Genomic DNA, 16,726 nt, shown 5'->3' on the forward strand with positions numbered 1-16,726 from the left:
CCCTAAGGATTTGGGCAGCCCTTCCACCCCCTGCCCGGCTCCGGGGCCACTGGGGTCACGGCCCTGCTGTGGGAGGGAGTCAACAGGCCCCGCCCCCTCACCTGCGGCCCCGCCCTCTGGCGTCACCTCACCTGCCGCCCCGCCCCCCGCGCGCCGCGCTCTCGCGAGACTCGGCTCTGCGCCCCGCCCCCCGCGGACGCCGCGGCCTGCGCTGCGGGGATCGGCCGTTGGGGCCGTTGGGCCGCGCGGGCGGGGGGCGGCGGCGCGGTGACGCGGGGCGGGGCCGGGCCGGGGCGGGGCGGGGCGATGCGGCGGGGCCCCCGCTAGCCGCGCGATGCCGGCCAAGCGCAAGCCGGTGCTGCCGGCGCTCAACATCGCCCCGGCCATCGCCGAGGGGCCGAGCCCGGACGGCGCCGCCGAGTGAGTGCGGGGGGCAGCGGCATCAGGGCCCGGCCGTGGGGAGCGGGCGCGTGTCCGTCCGTGTGCGTGTGCCCGTGTGCGTGTGTGTGCGCGCGCGCGCGCGCGGGCCCGTGCGTGTTTCTGTGTGGGGGTGGGTGCTCACGTCTGCCCACACGCGTGTGTGCGTGCGCCTGTGCACGTGCCCGTGTGTGCCTGTGCACGTGTGTGTGTGCGTGGGTGCTCCTGTCTGTGCCCGCACGGGGGTATTTGCTCACGCGCGTGCGTTCGGGTGTGGGTCCGCGTGCCCGGGTGTGTGAGTGTGAGTGTCAGTGCTTGGGTGCCCAGATGCGTGCCTGGGTGTGTTGGGGTGCTTACGCCTGTGACTCTGCTTGTGCAAGCGTCTGTATTTGTGTGTGTGTGCGTGTGTCGGGGTGTTTATGCCGGCCGTGTGCGTGTGGGTGCTCATGCTTGTGCACGTGGTAGTGTGCGAGTGCACACACGTGTGTGCGGGTGCCCAGGCTGGGGGAGGCCTTTCTGTCTGTGCTGCTGGGCCCGCGACGGCCAAGGCCCGGGCGGCTGGTGTGAGGCAGGGCCGTGGGAGCGCCGGGGGCCGTGGCATTGGAGCCCAGCCCCCCCCGGGTACAGGGAACAGTGGTATTTTGGGCAGTGCCTTGAGGAGCCTCGACAGGCTGTGGGGATTTGCACGGTCTCGGGGAAAGCTCTTCTCACGTTACATGATCCTGGTGCGGAGGGGGGAGGCGGCTGGCGGGGAGAACGCCCCCTCTCCAGCCCGGCTCCCCCACAGGCAGCTGCTGTCACGGGGCCGCCTGGGAGGGTTTGACCATGCCCTCTGGTTTCACAGGTTTGCCCCGGTGGCAGACAGCTGGGGCGGAGATGGGCGTAAGCTGTGTCATCATTCATCTCCCCTGTCCCTTGGAGGCGCGCCGTGGCCTCGTCCTTCCTAAAGTCATTAGCCTGGCTCGCCCGGCTGCCATGTTGGGGGCTCTGCCTTAAGTGCAAACACGAGAAGCTTTCATCTGAGCTTCCTTTTCCACACCAGTGACGCCAGGCAGGTCCAGTGGCGAGGGGTTTGGGGGTTCTCTTCTTGGACTCTGCCAGGCCTCCTGGTATCTTGTACGGCTAGTGAACAGCCACGTGTCCAGTTCGCCCCTCTCTGTGGGTGGAAGAGACCAAATGAATCCCCTGGCAAGTGCTAAAGCTTTTTTTTTTTCTCCTCCCCCCTTTTCGTCCCTGTTGCTCCACTAGAGCCAACCTCGTAGACCTCCAGAAGAAACTGGAGGAATTGGAATTAGACGAGCAACAAAAGAAACGGCTCGAGGCTTTCCTCACCCAGAAAGCCAAGGTTGGGGAGCTGAAGGATGACGACTTTGAGAGGATCTCGGAGCTGGGAGCTGGCAATGGCGGGGTGGTCACCAAAGTACAGCACAAGCCCTCAGGACTCATCATGGCACGGAAGGTACAGGACGGGCAGGGGGCGGATTGGTCTCGTTGACGCCAAGCAGGAGAGGCAGGGTGGATGGCAGGGTATCTGCTCCTGACAGGCAGCATTCAACTGCAGGGTCTTCTGGGCTACCCCTTTCTCCTCAACAGAGTTTCTTCCTGGGCAGAGATGCCTGGTGGTCAGCCTTAGAGACCAAGTCTCCTGGCTGTCCTTAGAGCAGGTGCTGCCCAGGCAGCAGCTCTGTGCTTGGAGGAGCTGCCTGTGAGGTGAGCAAACAGTTCAGTCTCCTTGGCCTCACTGCAAGTGCCATCAGAATAACATGTGTGACATGGGCACTGGTCCCCCAGCAAGAGCATTGAGGTGCTTCACACTCCTGTTAGTCACCAGGCCTCTATTGGCACTAAATTTCTGCCTACACTGACCTGAGCTGGCTTGATAGCATGGCACAGAGCTAAGGGTCTTTCATGCCCTCTCCTGTGTGTGATCCAGTCCTTTCTCACTTGCAGCATGAGCTCCTGGGATGCGAGTTGCTCTGTATGTCAAATCCCATGTGGTGTCTCGAACACCTCAAGTCAGAACCCTAATTTTCTTTTTTCATTAGACCTGCGCTTAATCAGCTTGGCTGAACGGAACGAGGCATGTAGCAAACTTGCAATCTAGGCAGGTGCAGGTCACAGCTAATGAATGGCAATGGTTGGCAAAACCTGCAGAAAGAAGTGCAGTTGGCTGGCAGAGCAGAGGAGTCATTAAAAGTAGGCCCTGGTAAATTAGTTTGTAGGCAGCCACAAATTAAAGACGTCTTCCTGCCCCAAGCCCTCCTTTCTCAGTTTAATGGACTGTTAATCCTAAAAGCTTGTTCTGAGCAGCCTTGCCAATTTGCTGATGTCATTTGCCATCCCAGCCCCACCTGTATTTCTTCCCCCCACCCCCGAACTCATGCCTGAGAATGAAACTGGGATGGATTATCTGCCCATCAAAAACAAGGTGACACTTGAGGAGAAAACAGAAGGCATTTTTTGCCAGATTAGATGGAGCTGCACTGAGACATGCTTGAAATTCTGCAGTTTCCTAATCTGTGGGGTTGAATTTTGAAAGCACAAGGTAAAATCCTCTGGGCCTGATGAGCCAGCATGTCCCAGGGACTGTCTGGGCTTCCAGTGTAGCACCTGACTTGGGAGCGGTGGAGTTGGCAGGGTGCCTTGAATGTGGAAATTGATGCACACGTGTTCAGAGCTCCAAAGTCTAGGAGAAGCTTGAGCATTTCAAGGCCTTAAAAACTGGTGTGGTCCTTCCTGGTCACCCCCTGTGGAATGATGGGAGTCATCATGATAATGGCTGCTGTGCTGGAGTGACTTGCTTTTCCAGCACTTGGGGCTCCCCTTCCCAGCAATATATGCCTATAAAACTTGCCCTCCTTGGAGCCCTAGGAATGATGCGGCTGCTGTAATTTTCCCACCACTCCCTGTTCCAAGTGCAGGTGTGATACCTACCTACCCTGGTTGCTCTGGTACAGGATACTTGTTGAGCACCCGCAGAGCTGGCTTTTCTAGTGTTAGATGATTAGCATCACTAGCAGGCTAGGTTTAGGTTGTCTTTCTGCTCCATATCCTGCATTACCTCTACACAGGTGACTACTGCCCTCATTTGCATTTTCTATGCCATGTAGAAATCAGGAAGTTGTCCAGACAGTCCAAGTATAGCTCTTTCAAGCTCCCCCTTTTTTTCCCCCTTCCCATACCCCAGGTGATGTTCATGCTGCTTTGTGACTCCGCATCTTGATTTGTCTTTCTCTGCAGCTGATTCATTTAGAAATCAAGCCTGCCATTCGTAATCAGATTATCCGTGAGCTGCAGGTCCTTCATGAGTGTAACTCACCATACATTGTGGGTTTCTATGGAGCCTTCTACAGTGATGGGGAGATCAGTATCTGCATGGAGCACATGGTGAGTCTAGATTCCCTCTGCCTTTTAAGCTGCTGCTGCATTGAGCCATGGCACTCTGGGCTGTGTGGGCAGAGGGGGGAGTGTCCCAGTTCTTTGCTGACAGCCAAAAAGTCATCTTGTGTGGGATGCCTGCAGTGGAGCAGAGCTGTCTAGGAGTGCACAGCCCTGTCTGGGCATCTCAGAAAGAAATTGAGTTGCTGGAAAGCGGAAGCAAAGGCTTTGGGGTCCAGCCAAGAGGAAGTGTTGCAAACCTCCACTGAACAGAATTCAGCATGAAATGCAATGTGCATCTTCCGCTGTATCTGGCAGGGGAAGGAGGGCTGAATCTTTTCAGCCAGCATTGCCTTGGAATTGACAGCTGGACATAGGAGAACTGTGCTGACCATGTGACGATAAGCTAACTTGGCAGAAGGTGCTGTTAGAACAGAATTTTTGGTAACTAAGATGAAGTGGGAAACAGGAGATGGACCTCGTCCTCTGACCACCCAGCTGTGGTAATCACCAGAGGTCTCTTCCTTTCTCTGAGGGCAGGGAAATCTGAGGGTACTGACAGGAAACCCAGGATGTGGTGTGCTGTTTGGGCCCTCCTTGTCCTGGCTAGAGGTGCCTGGTTGTAGAGTCTGGAGCTGAAGGAGAACTGTGAGGCTGTTTGTGCCAGTGCTTGGTGTGTGGCTGCTAATCTCTCTACTCTGAATGTAGGATGGTGGCTCCTTGGATCAGGTCTTGAAAGAAGCCAAAAGAATTCCTGAGGAGATCTTAGGAAAAGTCAGCATAGCAGTAAGTATCCCTTTACCAGGGCTCACTTACGGGCAGATGGGAAGAGAAGGTCATGGGGATCTCAGAAAATACAATAACTGGTGGTGCGTACCAGTCTGACTTTATACTCTCGGTCTCCCAAAACATGCAGGTATACTTGTTGTGTACCCTGTGAATGTCTTACTTCATATATCGGAGGATGATGTAGTCTTGGTAGACATGGCTGGCCTTGAACCTGAATTAGTAGGTTTTTCCACCCATCTCTAGTCTGACATGAAAACATAACCGAGAGATGGGAAGGAAGTATGTTTCAGACCCTTCACTGAATCCCTGACCTCTTGAGTCATAGAGGAGTAAGGCTGGAAAGGACTTCCAGACGTCATCTAGTCCAACTCCCTGCCTGAGGCAGGATCATTCCAATCTAAGCCATCCCTTACAAACCATAAAGTACAGCATGAACATGTGCAGAAATGAAGCCTGGTATAAAGCTGCAGTTCTGCCAGTAAAGCAGGTATTTCTGATGTAACATAACGGGATTAGAAAGTTGCGTCCCCAAGAAGAATGGGTCTAAATTGCAACTGTTACTTGCTGTGGTATGTGATGGTTATTTCAAGAACTGCAACCTTTAGTTGCTAAAGGGAGGCTTTCCTGTCATTGTCACAGGATTGTGCAAAGTGACTTTGTCTTTTGGTTTATTGTAGGTTCTGCGAGGTTTAGCTTATCTCCGAGAGAAGCATCAGATCATGCACCGAGGTGAGAGGGAGAATCAGAAAATAACTTCTGCCACCAGGAGCCCTGGATTATTTTTACCTAGCATTGTGCTTAATATGTTCCTCTCTCCTGTTCTCAGATGTGAAACCTTCTAACATCCTGGTCAATTCCCGGGGAGAAATCAAGTTGTGTGACTTTGGGGTTAGCGGCCAGCTTATCGACTCCATGGCAAATTCTTTTGTGGGAACACGATCCTATATGTCTGTAAGCACCTTTTCTTTTATGTTTTTGAATGAAGTCTGTAGGTAGAGGGGACATGCCACGCGCTCTAGAACGCAAGTATTTGCACCTGGTGTCTAGATTTACCCCCAGCTGCATCATGCATGCTAAACCTCTTTTGTAATACTCCTGCTATTAGACCCTTCTCTGCAAGAACTACCAGCTATGCCCATGTGAGTAGTGGTCGATTTGTAGTTGCCATCCTACAACCACATTCACTACATTTTCCTTCTGTACTCTGTGCAACAAGAAGAACTCAAACAGCCGGTCAGGAGAGACTGATATAACCACATGAAACACTTCTTGTTCTCCATCACCTTGCCTTTGTGCAAGCACATGCACCTGAGCAAAATGCTTCAGACTGTTCAAGTTGGTGCCAAGACTGACACGAGACTGCAGGCAAATGGAGAATTAGACCCAAAGCATCAGATATGCAAACTGAATTATAAAAGGATAGAGGGGTTTTTTTTCTCCTCCCTCTGATCTTTCGGAGCAAGTCATAGCAGGAGAACAGTGTATCCTGTGTAAGTTTACTCACTGCTTCTTGTGCTACAGCAGCTGTGACAAAAGCAGTGGGTTATTAGGGGGCCTCTTGGCCTGCAATTCTATCCTTAACTCTGGTCCCCTTTATATTTTGGGAGCTGCTGTTCTTAAAGTACAGTTATATTAAGACCATGACGACTTAAAATAAATAATAGAATGTCCCCTGTGCATGCAGGCTGTGACAGTCGCTGTTCTGACCATAATAGAATGTAAATGCTACTCAAGTGTAGCTTCCAGTGAAAGTATAGGATTAACATTCATGTGTAGGTGACTTTTCTACAAAGGGGGAACTCCAAATAGTGTCCTCTCCCTTCCCCCCACCCTTTTTTCTGCGCACATTTCTCTAAGCTTACTGATGCTTCTGACTCATTTCAAGAGTTGAAGGCCCTTATAGGATTCCGGTTTATAAAGGGGACACAGTCAGTCTTCTCAAGCGGCTTTTCCCTGTTGTTGATCAGCCTTGAAAGGGAAAGAGCATGGTTTGCAAGAGCCAGCTCTTCAACCTGATGGAGCAAAGAACTGGGAGAAGTGGGAGAGATTTTACAGCTTTATCTGTTTCACTTAAACATCTAATTAATGCAGGAAGTCACTTGCATCTCTCCCTCTGATGTAGTTTCTCTGCAGTCATGTGCTGTGGCTGGGAATTACTTCCAGCAAGCAGAGTCCCTTTCATGGTGACCTTCTCTGAGAATCAGTCTTACCAAGACCCCTTTCTGTGACTCTTCCTTACAGCCGGAGCGGTTGCAAGGCACTCATTACTCAGTTCAGTCGGACATCTGGAGCATGGGTCTGTCCCTTGTGGAGCTGTCTATAGGAAGGTACCCCATCCCCCCACCGGACTCTAAGGAACTGGAAGCAATATTTGGGCGTCCCGTGGTAGATGGAGCAGAGGGAGAAACCCACAGCATCTCGCCAAGGCCCAGACCCCCAGGACGCCCAGTCAGTGGTAAGAGCTGTGTTTGAAATCAGTCAGCGTCCAGTGGAATGGGTGGTTTGAATGTTTTGCTTGTGGGGCTGGGGTAGACATACACAGTGATTTAGGACCACTGACTGGATTCAATCGCTTCTCTACATCTGAGCTTTTGGCATGGAGTTGCAGACATGTAACAGTACTTCCAGCAGGAGTTTGCTCTGCAGAACAGCCCAGTCTGTAAAAGCACCAGCATCGGGATTCATCACAAACTTGTACTCTTGTACTTCTTACACCCTCTCTGCGTGAAGTCGCCTACTAAGCTGGGATGTGTATTAAGGTGTCAGTTTTTTCACCTGATTGGTGCTTCTGCAGGATCAGCTTTGAAGGGCCTGATGTTTGTTTGGAGTTCAGGTGCCTGGCACTTTCCCAAGATCACGTTCCTTCAGGGTGTATCACTTGAGCCCTGCAAATCCTTCTGGCTGTTTCTGGAGATCTCGACCTTCCCAGGTGCAGAATTAGAGCTGGAAGTTTGTGCCTTCTGTCAGGATGCTTCACTGCCTGTTTTAAATGGTCCTTTTGGGAGTGAGTCATGCAGACTTAGTGCTAGAGAAATGGCCCTCGAGTCGAGTGCTTTGCTTAGCCTTGGTTCAGTATAGCACAGGCAGCAGGGTAAGCAATTGTATCCCGCTTATGTGCCTGGCCTCTGGTTTGAAGGTGTTATCTCTCAGTGCAAGTCACTTGTAGTGGCCCACATAGTCCCAGGTCTCCAAATGGCCTGGCTAACAAAGGGGCCAGTTGTGTGTGGAGATGAACGCAGTTTGTCTGACAGCCAGACTGAGACCCCCAGATTAGTCTTGCATAGCTCTACAAAGAAATACATGGGGCTTATTGAGGCAGCCTGGGTTTGAGCCACTGACTTGGAGGCAAAAGGCTTCCTAGCTTACTTTCAGTCTGCCAAGCCAGATGGCTCTGCATTCTCCAAATGCTCGCAGCCACAAAGTGAATCAGTGACTTGGCAGAAGCAGATTAAACCATAAAGGTCAAAAACATGGGTTTTAGAAACTCAGTGCTTGCTGACTTACTTGTGTTTCCTTAGAGTCTCAGCTCATGGCACATTCTGTTCACGCTAAAAGAATCCCTTAACTGTTTGCACAATGTCTTACCCTCCTTTTGTCCTCTTCCTCTCTCAGGCCACGGGATGGACAGCCGGCCTGCCATGGCTATCTTTGAACTGCTGGACTATATTGTTAATGAGGTGGGTATGGACAGGGGTTTTCTCAGAACTGTGACCCCTCTGAATCTTGGATTGCAGTAAGGTTTACCCCTGGGGTCTCCTGACTCAGGATAGGCTTAAAATCCTCCTGTAGTCACTTGATAAAACGTTAATGGAAAGGGAAAAATTCAGTTAGAATCCTCTCTCCCCTGCTCTGTTGGCTCTCTTTTCTCCTTTCCCCATTTTATCTTTCCCTTTCTGCATTAAAGCCTAAAATGCCCTGGCGTTGGGTATTGCAATCTCCTTGAAAGGGGAGAGGAAGAGGAAGAGGGGAGCCCTTGGACCCAATGAACTATTTCTTCAGTAGTCAACCACTTTGCACAAACCCTTTTGGCAGTCTGTGAAGAATACACAGTCCTGCACAGGAGACTGCGGTCCTTCCAGCCTTCTCAGCACAAAGCTGGCTCAGTCAGTGGAGAGCAAGACGAGGGCTTTAGAAACTGACCAAATCCTAAATCTTATTTTCTGATGCATTTAAACCTATCATTTGAAATAATCTCTTTGGCAAAGCCAAAGGTAAGTTGCAATCTTTGGTCTTACAGCGACAGTCTGCACAAGGGAGGCAGAGCTAGTCTGTAGAAACAGCAGCCTTCCCATTTGAGAGGACATGAGTTGTCACCCAACCAGCTCTCCAGACTGTTCTCAGTTAGCTCCATCTGCTTTGGAGCTGGGAGCTGCCGTGTCGGATCAGGGCACTGATCCTGGCATGCTGGACTCCATCTCCTGGCAGTACTTCCAAAGCAGACGGCCTCTGTGTTCTGAGTCAAGTGGGCAGTGCTAAACCCAGAGGGAGGGCAGGAATTTCCCTTCTCAGCTCCTTGCACACCTTCTGCCACATACCACCAGAGTGGGTAGATGCTAGGAGGGAGCAGTGACCAGTGATTTTTTGTTTTTTTAAAGGGAAGTGGGTAAGAGAGCTCTGATACAGAAAATCCTTCTGCTTTCTTCCCCAGCCACCTCCCAAGCTGCCGCATGGAGTTTTCACACAAGACTTCCAGGAGTTTGTAAATAAATGGTAAGGGTCTCTGTGTGTGCAGGTCGGTCTAGAGCCTGAGTCTGGCATTGGCAGGACAGGCCTGGAGATGGGAGCATTTGCTCCAGTGTCAGCAGCAGTAGCAGGAGAGGTTTCTCTACCTGTATTCTGACATGGAGGCCCTGACCTCGGCCACCATGATTCACTCGGTGTGATCGCTCTGAGCTGTGCTGACTGCTTCTATAATAGAGCTGTTTGTCTTACTAAATGGACTTAAACCACCTGTGAATTTTGCTTGGGCCACAAAAATAGCTGGTGAGAAATGACTAGCTATGCTGTGCTGCGCTGCCACCAGCGTGGCTTGTGTTGGACCTGGTGACCTAATAGATGGAAGTCTTTGTAGCCCATTACCAGTCCCTTGAGCCACCTAGTCAGTCCCTGTAATTAAGTTTTGTTTCCTGGGAGTTTGATGGGTCCCTTGCTAACAGCTACTGTGGAGGGACTGGCTTGTTTACCACCTTAAAGAAGGTGCAGTTGTAGCCACTGGTAAGTGAAGCCACAGTAGCATTAATTTAGCTAGCATAGTGTGGGTTAGCGACCAGGAATGAGCCATAGGGGATCCTACATCTGGCTTTCATTTAGAGAAACTGATAATTATCGTGGCTTGAGTCCATCAGTAGGAGGGGTCAGTCAAGCAGTATCTTTGAAAGTTGAGTTGAAGACCCCCACATCAGACAAACATGATGAGGTGACATAATTAGCAAGCATGAGCTGAGACCCACTGGTCCTGGTTTGCTTGCGAATATGTTTTGTTCTTGAGCCAAGCACTACAGCCTGTGAGGCCTGAACTTTCCACTATGAATAATGATTTTGAGGTCATCGGGTGTTGGGTGCCCTTCTTGGGATGCTGCAGGAAGGCCCGATTTCAGAGTGACTGAACTGCAGTTCCTTCAAATAAAGCATCTGGACATTCTGGCCTGGCCTCATGCATCGCTAGTTGCTTCACTTTCTAGCTGGGGTGAGAGTGGCTGGTCCAAGTCCCCTAGAAGGGGCTTCACCTTGGGGTCCCAGTGGGAGCTGGGTGTTTAGAAATAGGTATTCTTGTCCCATTCCCCCAGTGTTTGATTCTGCTGTCCAACCTGTATATGGTGGCTGGGTACTGGGTTGATCCAGGTACAGATTTGTCCTTTGGCAACTGTTCGAGGGTGCTCTGTCCTCTAAGATCTGTGAAAAAGTCTGCCCAGTCCAGGGAGCACACACGGGGCCCACTCTGAGAGGTGATGGAATCTAAGGGGTTTAGATGCACTGAAGGCAGCTCTCAGTGGCATCCCAATGACCCAGCCAGGGGCTGGTCTGCAAGTAACTAGTCAGCGTCTGACCGGGGCCCATCCTTTTTTCCCGCTTCTGATTTCAGCTTAATTAAAAATCCAGCCGAAAGGGCCGATCTGAAGATGCTGATGGTAAGTGGGGCTCAGGGGGAATGGGGGCAGTTCCAGGTTGGCACAGTGGGCCAGGTACCCCCCTTGTGAGCAGCACTCCCAGGACACAGACATCCATCCCATCCCACTTGCTGCACCCCCGTTCCAGGGAGGTGGGGAGCAGGGTTTGAACATTACATTTTGACCCTGCAGTCGGTGCAAGAAGCAGCTGCTGCCTGAGGAGCTCAGCTCAGCTTGTTTCTGGTCAGAGCCTGGAACTGCAGCCCCTTCACTGTCCTGCGCTGGCTGCGTCCCAACCGGGCACTACTTTTGTCATGTCAGAGGGTGGTTTGGTTTGGGCGGCTGGCTGGGGTCCTGCATCCAAGGTCTCTTCACATGGAATGAGCCACTTGGATATCCATATGGCTGCACCCCCACTTACACCTGGCTGCCTGGTAGAATGCTTAGAAATCCACACAGATTGCTGGCTCCTCTGGCCCGAGAATGGGCCAGTTTCCCAAGCCAGCACTCCACATGTGGCCTAACAGCAGCAAGGAGCTGCCACTGCAGCACAAGTATATTGGACCCAGTCCCTAGCAACGTCCTTGTGCCAGCCAGGACTGGCTGGTGGGAGGGACCTGCTTGGGTCCGATGTGTTCCACAGACCTCCTGGCTTTGCCCCACTGGGCAGCAGCAGACGGGTCCCTGGTGGGTACTCACATCATGCCCCGGCCCACTACTAACAGCCTTAGCCAAAGGATCAGCTGCAGCCCCAGCTTATGTAATTGCTCCAGAGTGACGCTGCTGGGTGTCGCTGTCCCGTCTGTCCCTGGTGACTGGGAGGCAGAGCCTGGAAGTGGAGCAAGCCTGGGTTGTGGCTGGTGGGGAGGGGGAGGCCTCAGAGCTGCAGCTTGGCTCTGCCGCACGTGCCCTTTACATGGCCTTGTTTTCCTTTCAGAACCACACCTTCATCAAGCGCTCAGAGGTGGAAGAGGTGGATTTTGCTGGCTGGCTGTGCAAGACGCTGCGGCTCAACCAGCCCAGCACGCCCACCCGCACAGCCATGTGACGCCCAAGCGAGCTGCCTTGTGTCCATACGTCTGCCTGTCTGACACCATCTCCTGCCCTTCCGTAGAAGACCGAACCGCCCTTCTCCCTCTGCCGCCCCGTCTCACCTTGCTCCCAGGCAGCAAAGCATCCATCCTGCTAACCCGTCACAGACCTCAGCTTGCTTGCCCTCGGCTGTGTTCTTTCTGTACCCGTGCTCGAGCGTGCTGCGGTCTCTGGAGTTTCTGACACTTGGGAAATATGCTGCTGCTTCCGTTGTCTTTTCTGAAGCCTGGTCACTTGGGTTAAAGGTGGGGTGGAGGGGTGGCAGGGTCAGGGGGGAGCTCAGTGATCTCATACTTCATCTGCTGCTTGGTTTCGGGGCAGGCTGGAAAGTGACTGGTGTAGAAACCAAAGAACTGGAAATGGAGGCAGCTGCTGATGCAGAATAGCTGGACTTGAGGGCCTGTGGGGTTACCGAGTACTACAGCGGTCTCGTGCATTGGCAGAGCAAAGCAAGCAAAGGAGGTGAAGGTGTTGTGTTTGGTAGATGCTTAGGGTTTGTGTTGGCGACGTTGGCAGGTGTGCTGCAAGAGCAAGGAATAGGTTTGGGTCGTGCTTTTAGCTTTGTTGGGGAAGAGTCACAGTGAATTCTCCCCCACCCTCCTGGCTTTGTCTGATATGCGGTTTGATCCTTGCCGGAGGGTGGAACAAGGACTGGAGGGGGAATATCCACGTCTCTTTTTCTTCATATAGTTTTAAGATTCTTTGGTTTTCTGTGTGTTGGACGGTTATTTTCTAGCAACCCAAGTTGCTCTGTCCTTTCTTCTGCCTCTAAGGGTGAGGGGCGGGGGTGGAGATCCTACTTTTAAAAATACAGCAGTTCAAAGCATATTGGAAATTATACACTGGAAGTCCAGACGCCATCTTAGGCTGCTGGCTTGCTGAGGAAGGGAAGCGTCTCTGAGCCCGTTGTTGTCGCCCTGGGGCAAGGCGGCTGTCCCGTGCATCAAGGTGATGCTCACATGACTTGTGCCCACCAGATTTATGTTGGGGAAAGCAGCTCCTTCCAAGAACAGCAGCTGCTGTGTTGCCTACCTGCCCTTGGACACTGTGAAATGAAGCACCCTTCTGTCAGTGCCTCAGGGGGAAGCCTGCATTTCTCTTCAGCCAGCCTGCGTTCTTCTGCAGCTGAGGTGCTGTGACTAGAGTGGATCACTCACTGCTGGCCCCAGGAAGACAAGCCCTGATCATTCTTCACCTCAGCTTGCTGCACCAACAGTGAATCATGCAGTATCCCAGGAGCATGATGCCAACTCTTAGCATCCTTCAGAGGCAGCTGATGTATTTGTGGCATACATGCTGTGCTCCACTGGCCAGAGAAGACCATCTCTGGGGGGCTAAGGCAGGGAAAAGGGGTTATAGAAACTGCCTTTGAGGAGGGAGTGGGTAAGACACCCCAAATCCCCAAGAAATGGAACCGTTTTCCACTGTCACCCAGTTTGTGAACCATCGGAAGACTCTCCCAAGCTGCCTGCTCATGGTATCATGTATCAGGTGTCATGTTGATCTGGTTCTCTTCCAGCACTGATTTCTCTCCCCACCCCCACAGCCCCTTGGCCTTGCCATGAGGCCTTGCACCTGTGACCCTCCCTCATCACAGGGATAGAATCTGGATTGTTCCCATCTCACCCACTTGGTCTTGTGGTATTTGAGTAGCTAGTTCTGAACAGTGCAGCTGTGCGTTCAGCAGACAAACTTCCAAGGTGCAGGTAGATGCGGCTCAGACCTCCCTGATGGGATGCTGTGCAGTGCTGCGAGGAGGAAGAAGGCTTCCAGATGGATCAAGCCCAAAACAGGCTTCTGGGGACAATATCCCAAGGACAAGGGAGGTGCCTAATTTTCTTTGGTTTGGATGGGAGTAAGGTGTCCCCTTCCCACCTTGAGGTTGTCTACCCCTTGTGCACTCCTTCCCCTCTGGTAGGGGAAGAGACCTTCAGTTCCTCCAACCATCTTGCACACTCAGCAGATCCTCTGAGAGGTGAAGATGCCATTGCAGGGTGTCAAGCTGAGAGCAACCTGCACCTTTGCAGAATCTGGCATGTGCACCCTCGATCATATTAACAGCTTCAGGTCACCTTGGTGCAGGGCACACGGGGATGTGGCTCACTGAAGTGACTCCACAAGACCTTATTAGATCTTACGAGTGCAGAGGGTCTGCTGCTCGGGGTGTAACACTTGCCCCCTTCGTGCCAGTAAAGACCACATCCCCCAGCGAAGCCGGGTTCCAGTTGGGCCAATGACTCCATGGGTGCATTGGCTACTGGCCTAGGAAGATCCAGTCTGATGGTCCTTCCTCACTGCCAAAATGGCAGCAGCGTCTTGTCCCAAGTTGGTAACATCGCCTTCTGCCTTTGGGAAGATCTTATGCCCTCTGCATCTGCGGAAAGGGTGAATTGTGTTCTCAAGTGCTTCCAGGGCCTCTGCAGGTGGCTGAGCAAGCAACTTGATGGGGAAGGCGTTGACTTTTGCTGCTCAAGCAGCTGCAAAGGCAAAGCTTAAATGTGCTGCACTAGGCCTTGCTTGTCTCTTGCAGCTCACAGCACTATGTCCTTGTTTTCCTCTAAGCATCTCTCCATTCTCTCTCGGGCAGATCCTGTTCCTGTTTTTCTCCAGGGAAAGGCCAGCAGGCTCCACTGGCCATGCCCCAACAGGGCCAACTCCCCTTGTTGAATCTTGCTTCTCTCAAGCTACATCTGTAGTGTAGTGAAGGAAAGGTATGCCTCAGTTTGGCAGGAGCAAGGAAAGGCTTGGGTCTGATGACATGGGTGGAAAGGTGTTGGTAAGATCTCAGGGGCATTGGATGGAGCCCATTCGTCTGTGGGGTGCACCAGTTGTCATGTCTCCCCTCTCTTGTCCTACCGAACAAGCCACAGGAATGACTCATGCCCTTCTGCATGTGCTCTGGGGCTGCTTGTGCTTGTCCACTGTGCTGGAGTCTGGGAACCTTGTCTCGTCAGGCCGATGCCTTGGCTCATGGCAGTCGGAGGCTTGGCCTCAGCCCTTGCCTCCTTGCATGGCTGTTAGAGGAACAACTTCAGCCAGCCCATGATGGCTGCGCAGGTCCATTGTGAACTCCACTGGAGGATTTGGGATGAAGGGAGCCAGTTTTGCGAGGACTGAAGAGCTGTTTCTGTGAGCTCTGCTTTTGGAGTGGGCTCATCCTGGGGGCAGGCAGCAGGTGTATCAGCACTCCCCTTCCCCCTCCTCCAATCCTCCCTCTCCCCTATTCTTTTTCCTTTGAGCTCTGGGAGGCACCGACTGCATCTACCTGAAAGGGAAGGCGCGTCGGGCAGAGCCAAGCCTAGGCTGTGTCTGTCCAGTGCGAAGCCCATCCTCTTGATGAAGGGCGAATCAAGCGTCTTGACTTGTAGGTTGACGCAATCTAATAATGTAACGAGGGGGAGGTTCCACCCCCTCCCCCATAGACGCATTTCATGCTGCTGATTGTGGTTCAGATATGCTGGGTGTTTAAAAAGAAAAAAAAAAAAAGGAAGAAAAATATCAAAAAAAATTCTATATATAGTGGATTGTGCTTATTTTTTCAAATAGTACCAGTGGCTCAAGCACTGATGTCATTTTTACATTTTGAAGGCCTTTATTTTTAACCCTGGAGTTACCAGTTTTGACGCGATAAGATGCTCTCCAATATGGGCTCTCTGGGTAGCCAGTCCCCTGGTGCAGGGAAGCAGGTTCTTACCTGGGGGGAGCTGGGGATCAAGCTCTAGCATCCGAGAGCCCTTTGCAAATTCCCTGGTAGACACTGGGAAGACAGGCAAGGGCTTCTTCGAGGCTTTTCCTCCAAGCTCGCCCAAGATTTCACTCCAGCATGCAGAAAAATTGTATGTAGGGCTATGTCTACCTGCTGCACGATCCTGTAATCATAAAGCAGGATGCAAATCATTTAGCCACCAGAGCAGTAGCTTGTCCACGGCCACAGGCTGGCATTTGTGAGTTCGAATCTGAAGGACCCTCTGTCACATTGCAGAAGGTAGCGCACCTACCCCCTTTTTTCCACTGCCCCTTTTGCCTTTCCTGGAGAATTCTTCTAGTCCATCAAATCTGGTAATTCTTGAGGATTGAATGTATTATACAAAGTGTTTGGGTTCATTAAAAAGAAGTTTAAATGGTGAGATCCTGTGCTCTAGATGACTCTACTGGGGTTTTTTTTGTTTTGTTTTGTTTTTTTCTGGTCCTGTATGAACCATGAGGCTCTGGGATTGGGGGGGGGGGTGGGGGGGGTTGTACGTTTTTGGCCTCTTTATTTAAATGATCAGTAGGGAGTTCTGCAGTTGAAAAGGTTTAGGATATTTTGGTTTTGTTCTTGCTTTCGCGCTTGATTTTTTTGGAGGTGAAGGAGGAAGTGTCTTGAGCATTTTGTTGGTGCAATTTTTTTTAACTCGATATTTTCATCATGGAAAAAATAAATAAATGGCACTTTACTTTACAAGGCCTTTTCCCCTCTTTATTCCTTTCCAGGCACGTTTTCCCTGTTGAACTGAAAGGGGAGGAAGTTGGGAAGTGACGTCTTGTACAGGCAGGGAGTACTGTAGCTGCCCCTTAGGTGAATAATAGGTCTTGGAAGCAGCTGGTTGCAGCTGCTGCTGGACACAGGAGTCTAGAGGTAGATGGGGTTCCTCTAAAGAAAGCAGAGCTGATGCAAGAACAGCTCTTGTGGGATTTCATATCTTAATCTCGTAAGTGGTGAGGCGAGCTAATCGGTTCACTGAGCTGCCTGCCACCTGACTGCATCGCGCTGGGGCGTGCGAGGGAGCTGAGTGACTGGAGGCCTGCAGGTCTCAAACTCAGGATGTGATCAATAGTGTGTCAGTAAGAGGCACTTGTTCCCCTAAACCCTGTGGTTGGACATGCACAGCGTGTGTGCTGGAGACGGCAGACTAGTCACCTCCCCTGGGGGAATGGCTGGGGAAGACTTTTTCCTTGCATTT

General features: G+C 51.9%; 1 protein-coding gene across 1 annotated transcript; it reads left to right on the forward strand.

The window, feature by feature from the left end:
• The first annotated feature begins 285 nt into the window (after positions 1-285).
• MAP2K2 (mitogen-activated protein kinase kinase 2) lies at positions 286-16,227 on the forward strand. Its single transcript, XM_059719989.1, has 11 exons — positions 286-420; positions 1,666-1,876; positions 3,658-3,804; positions 4,504-4,581; positions 5,262-5,313; positions 5,411-5,535; positions 6,826-7,039; positions 8,197-8,261; positions 9,233-9,294; positions 10,667-10,712; positions 11,629-16,227. Exons 1-11 carry the CDS (start codon positions 335-337, stop codon positions 11,737-11,739), a joined length of 1,197 nt encoding a protein of 398 aa, XP_059575972.1. The 5' UTR covers positions 286-334; the 3' UTR covers positions 11,740-16,227.
• The last annotated feature ends 499 nt before the right edge of the window (positions 16,228-16,726 follow it).

This window comes from Alligator mississippiensis, chromosome 16 (assembly GCF_030867095.1).
Source record: "Alligator mississippiensis isolate rAllMis1 chromosome 16, rAllMis1, whole genome shotgun sequence".
In the NCBI taxonomy this organism is placed as follows: domain Eukaryota; kingdom Metazoa; phylum Chordata; order Crocodylia; family Alligatoridae; genus Alligator; species Alligator mississippiensis.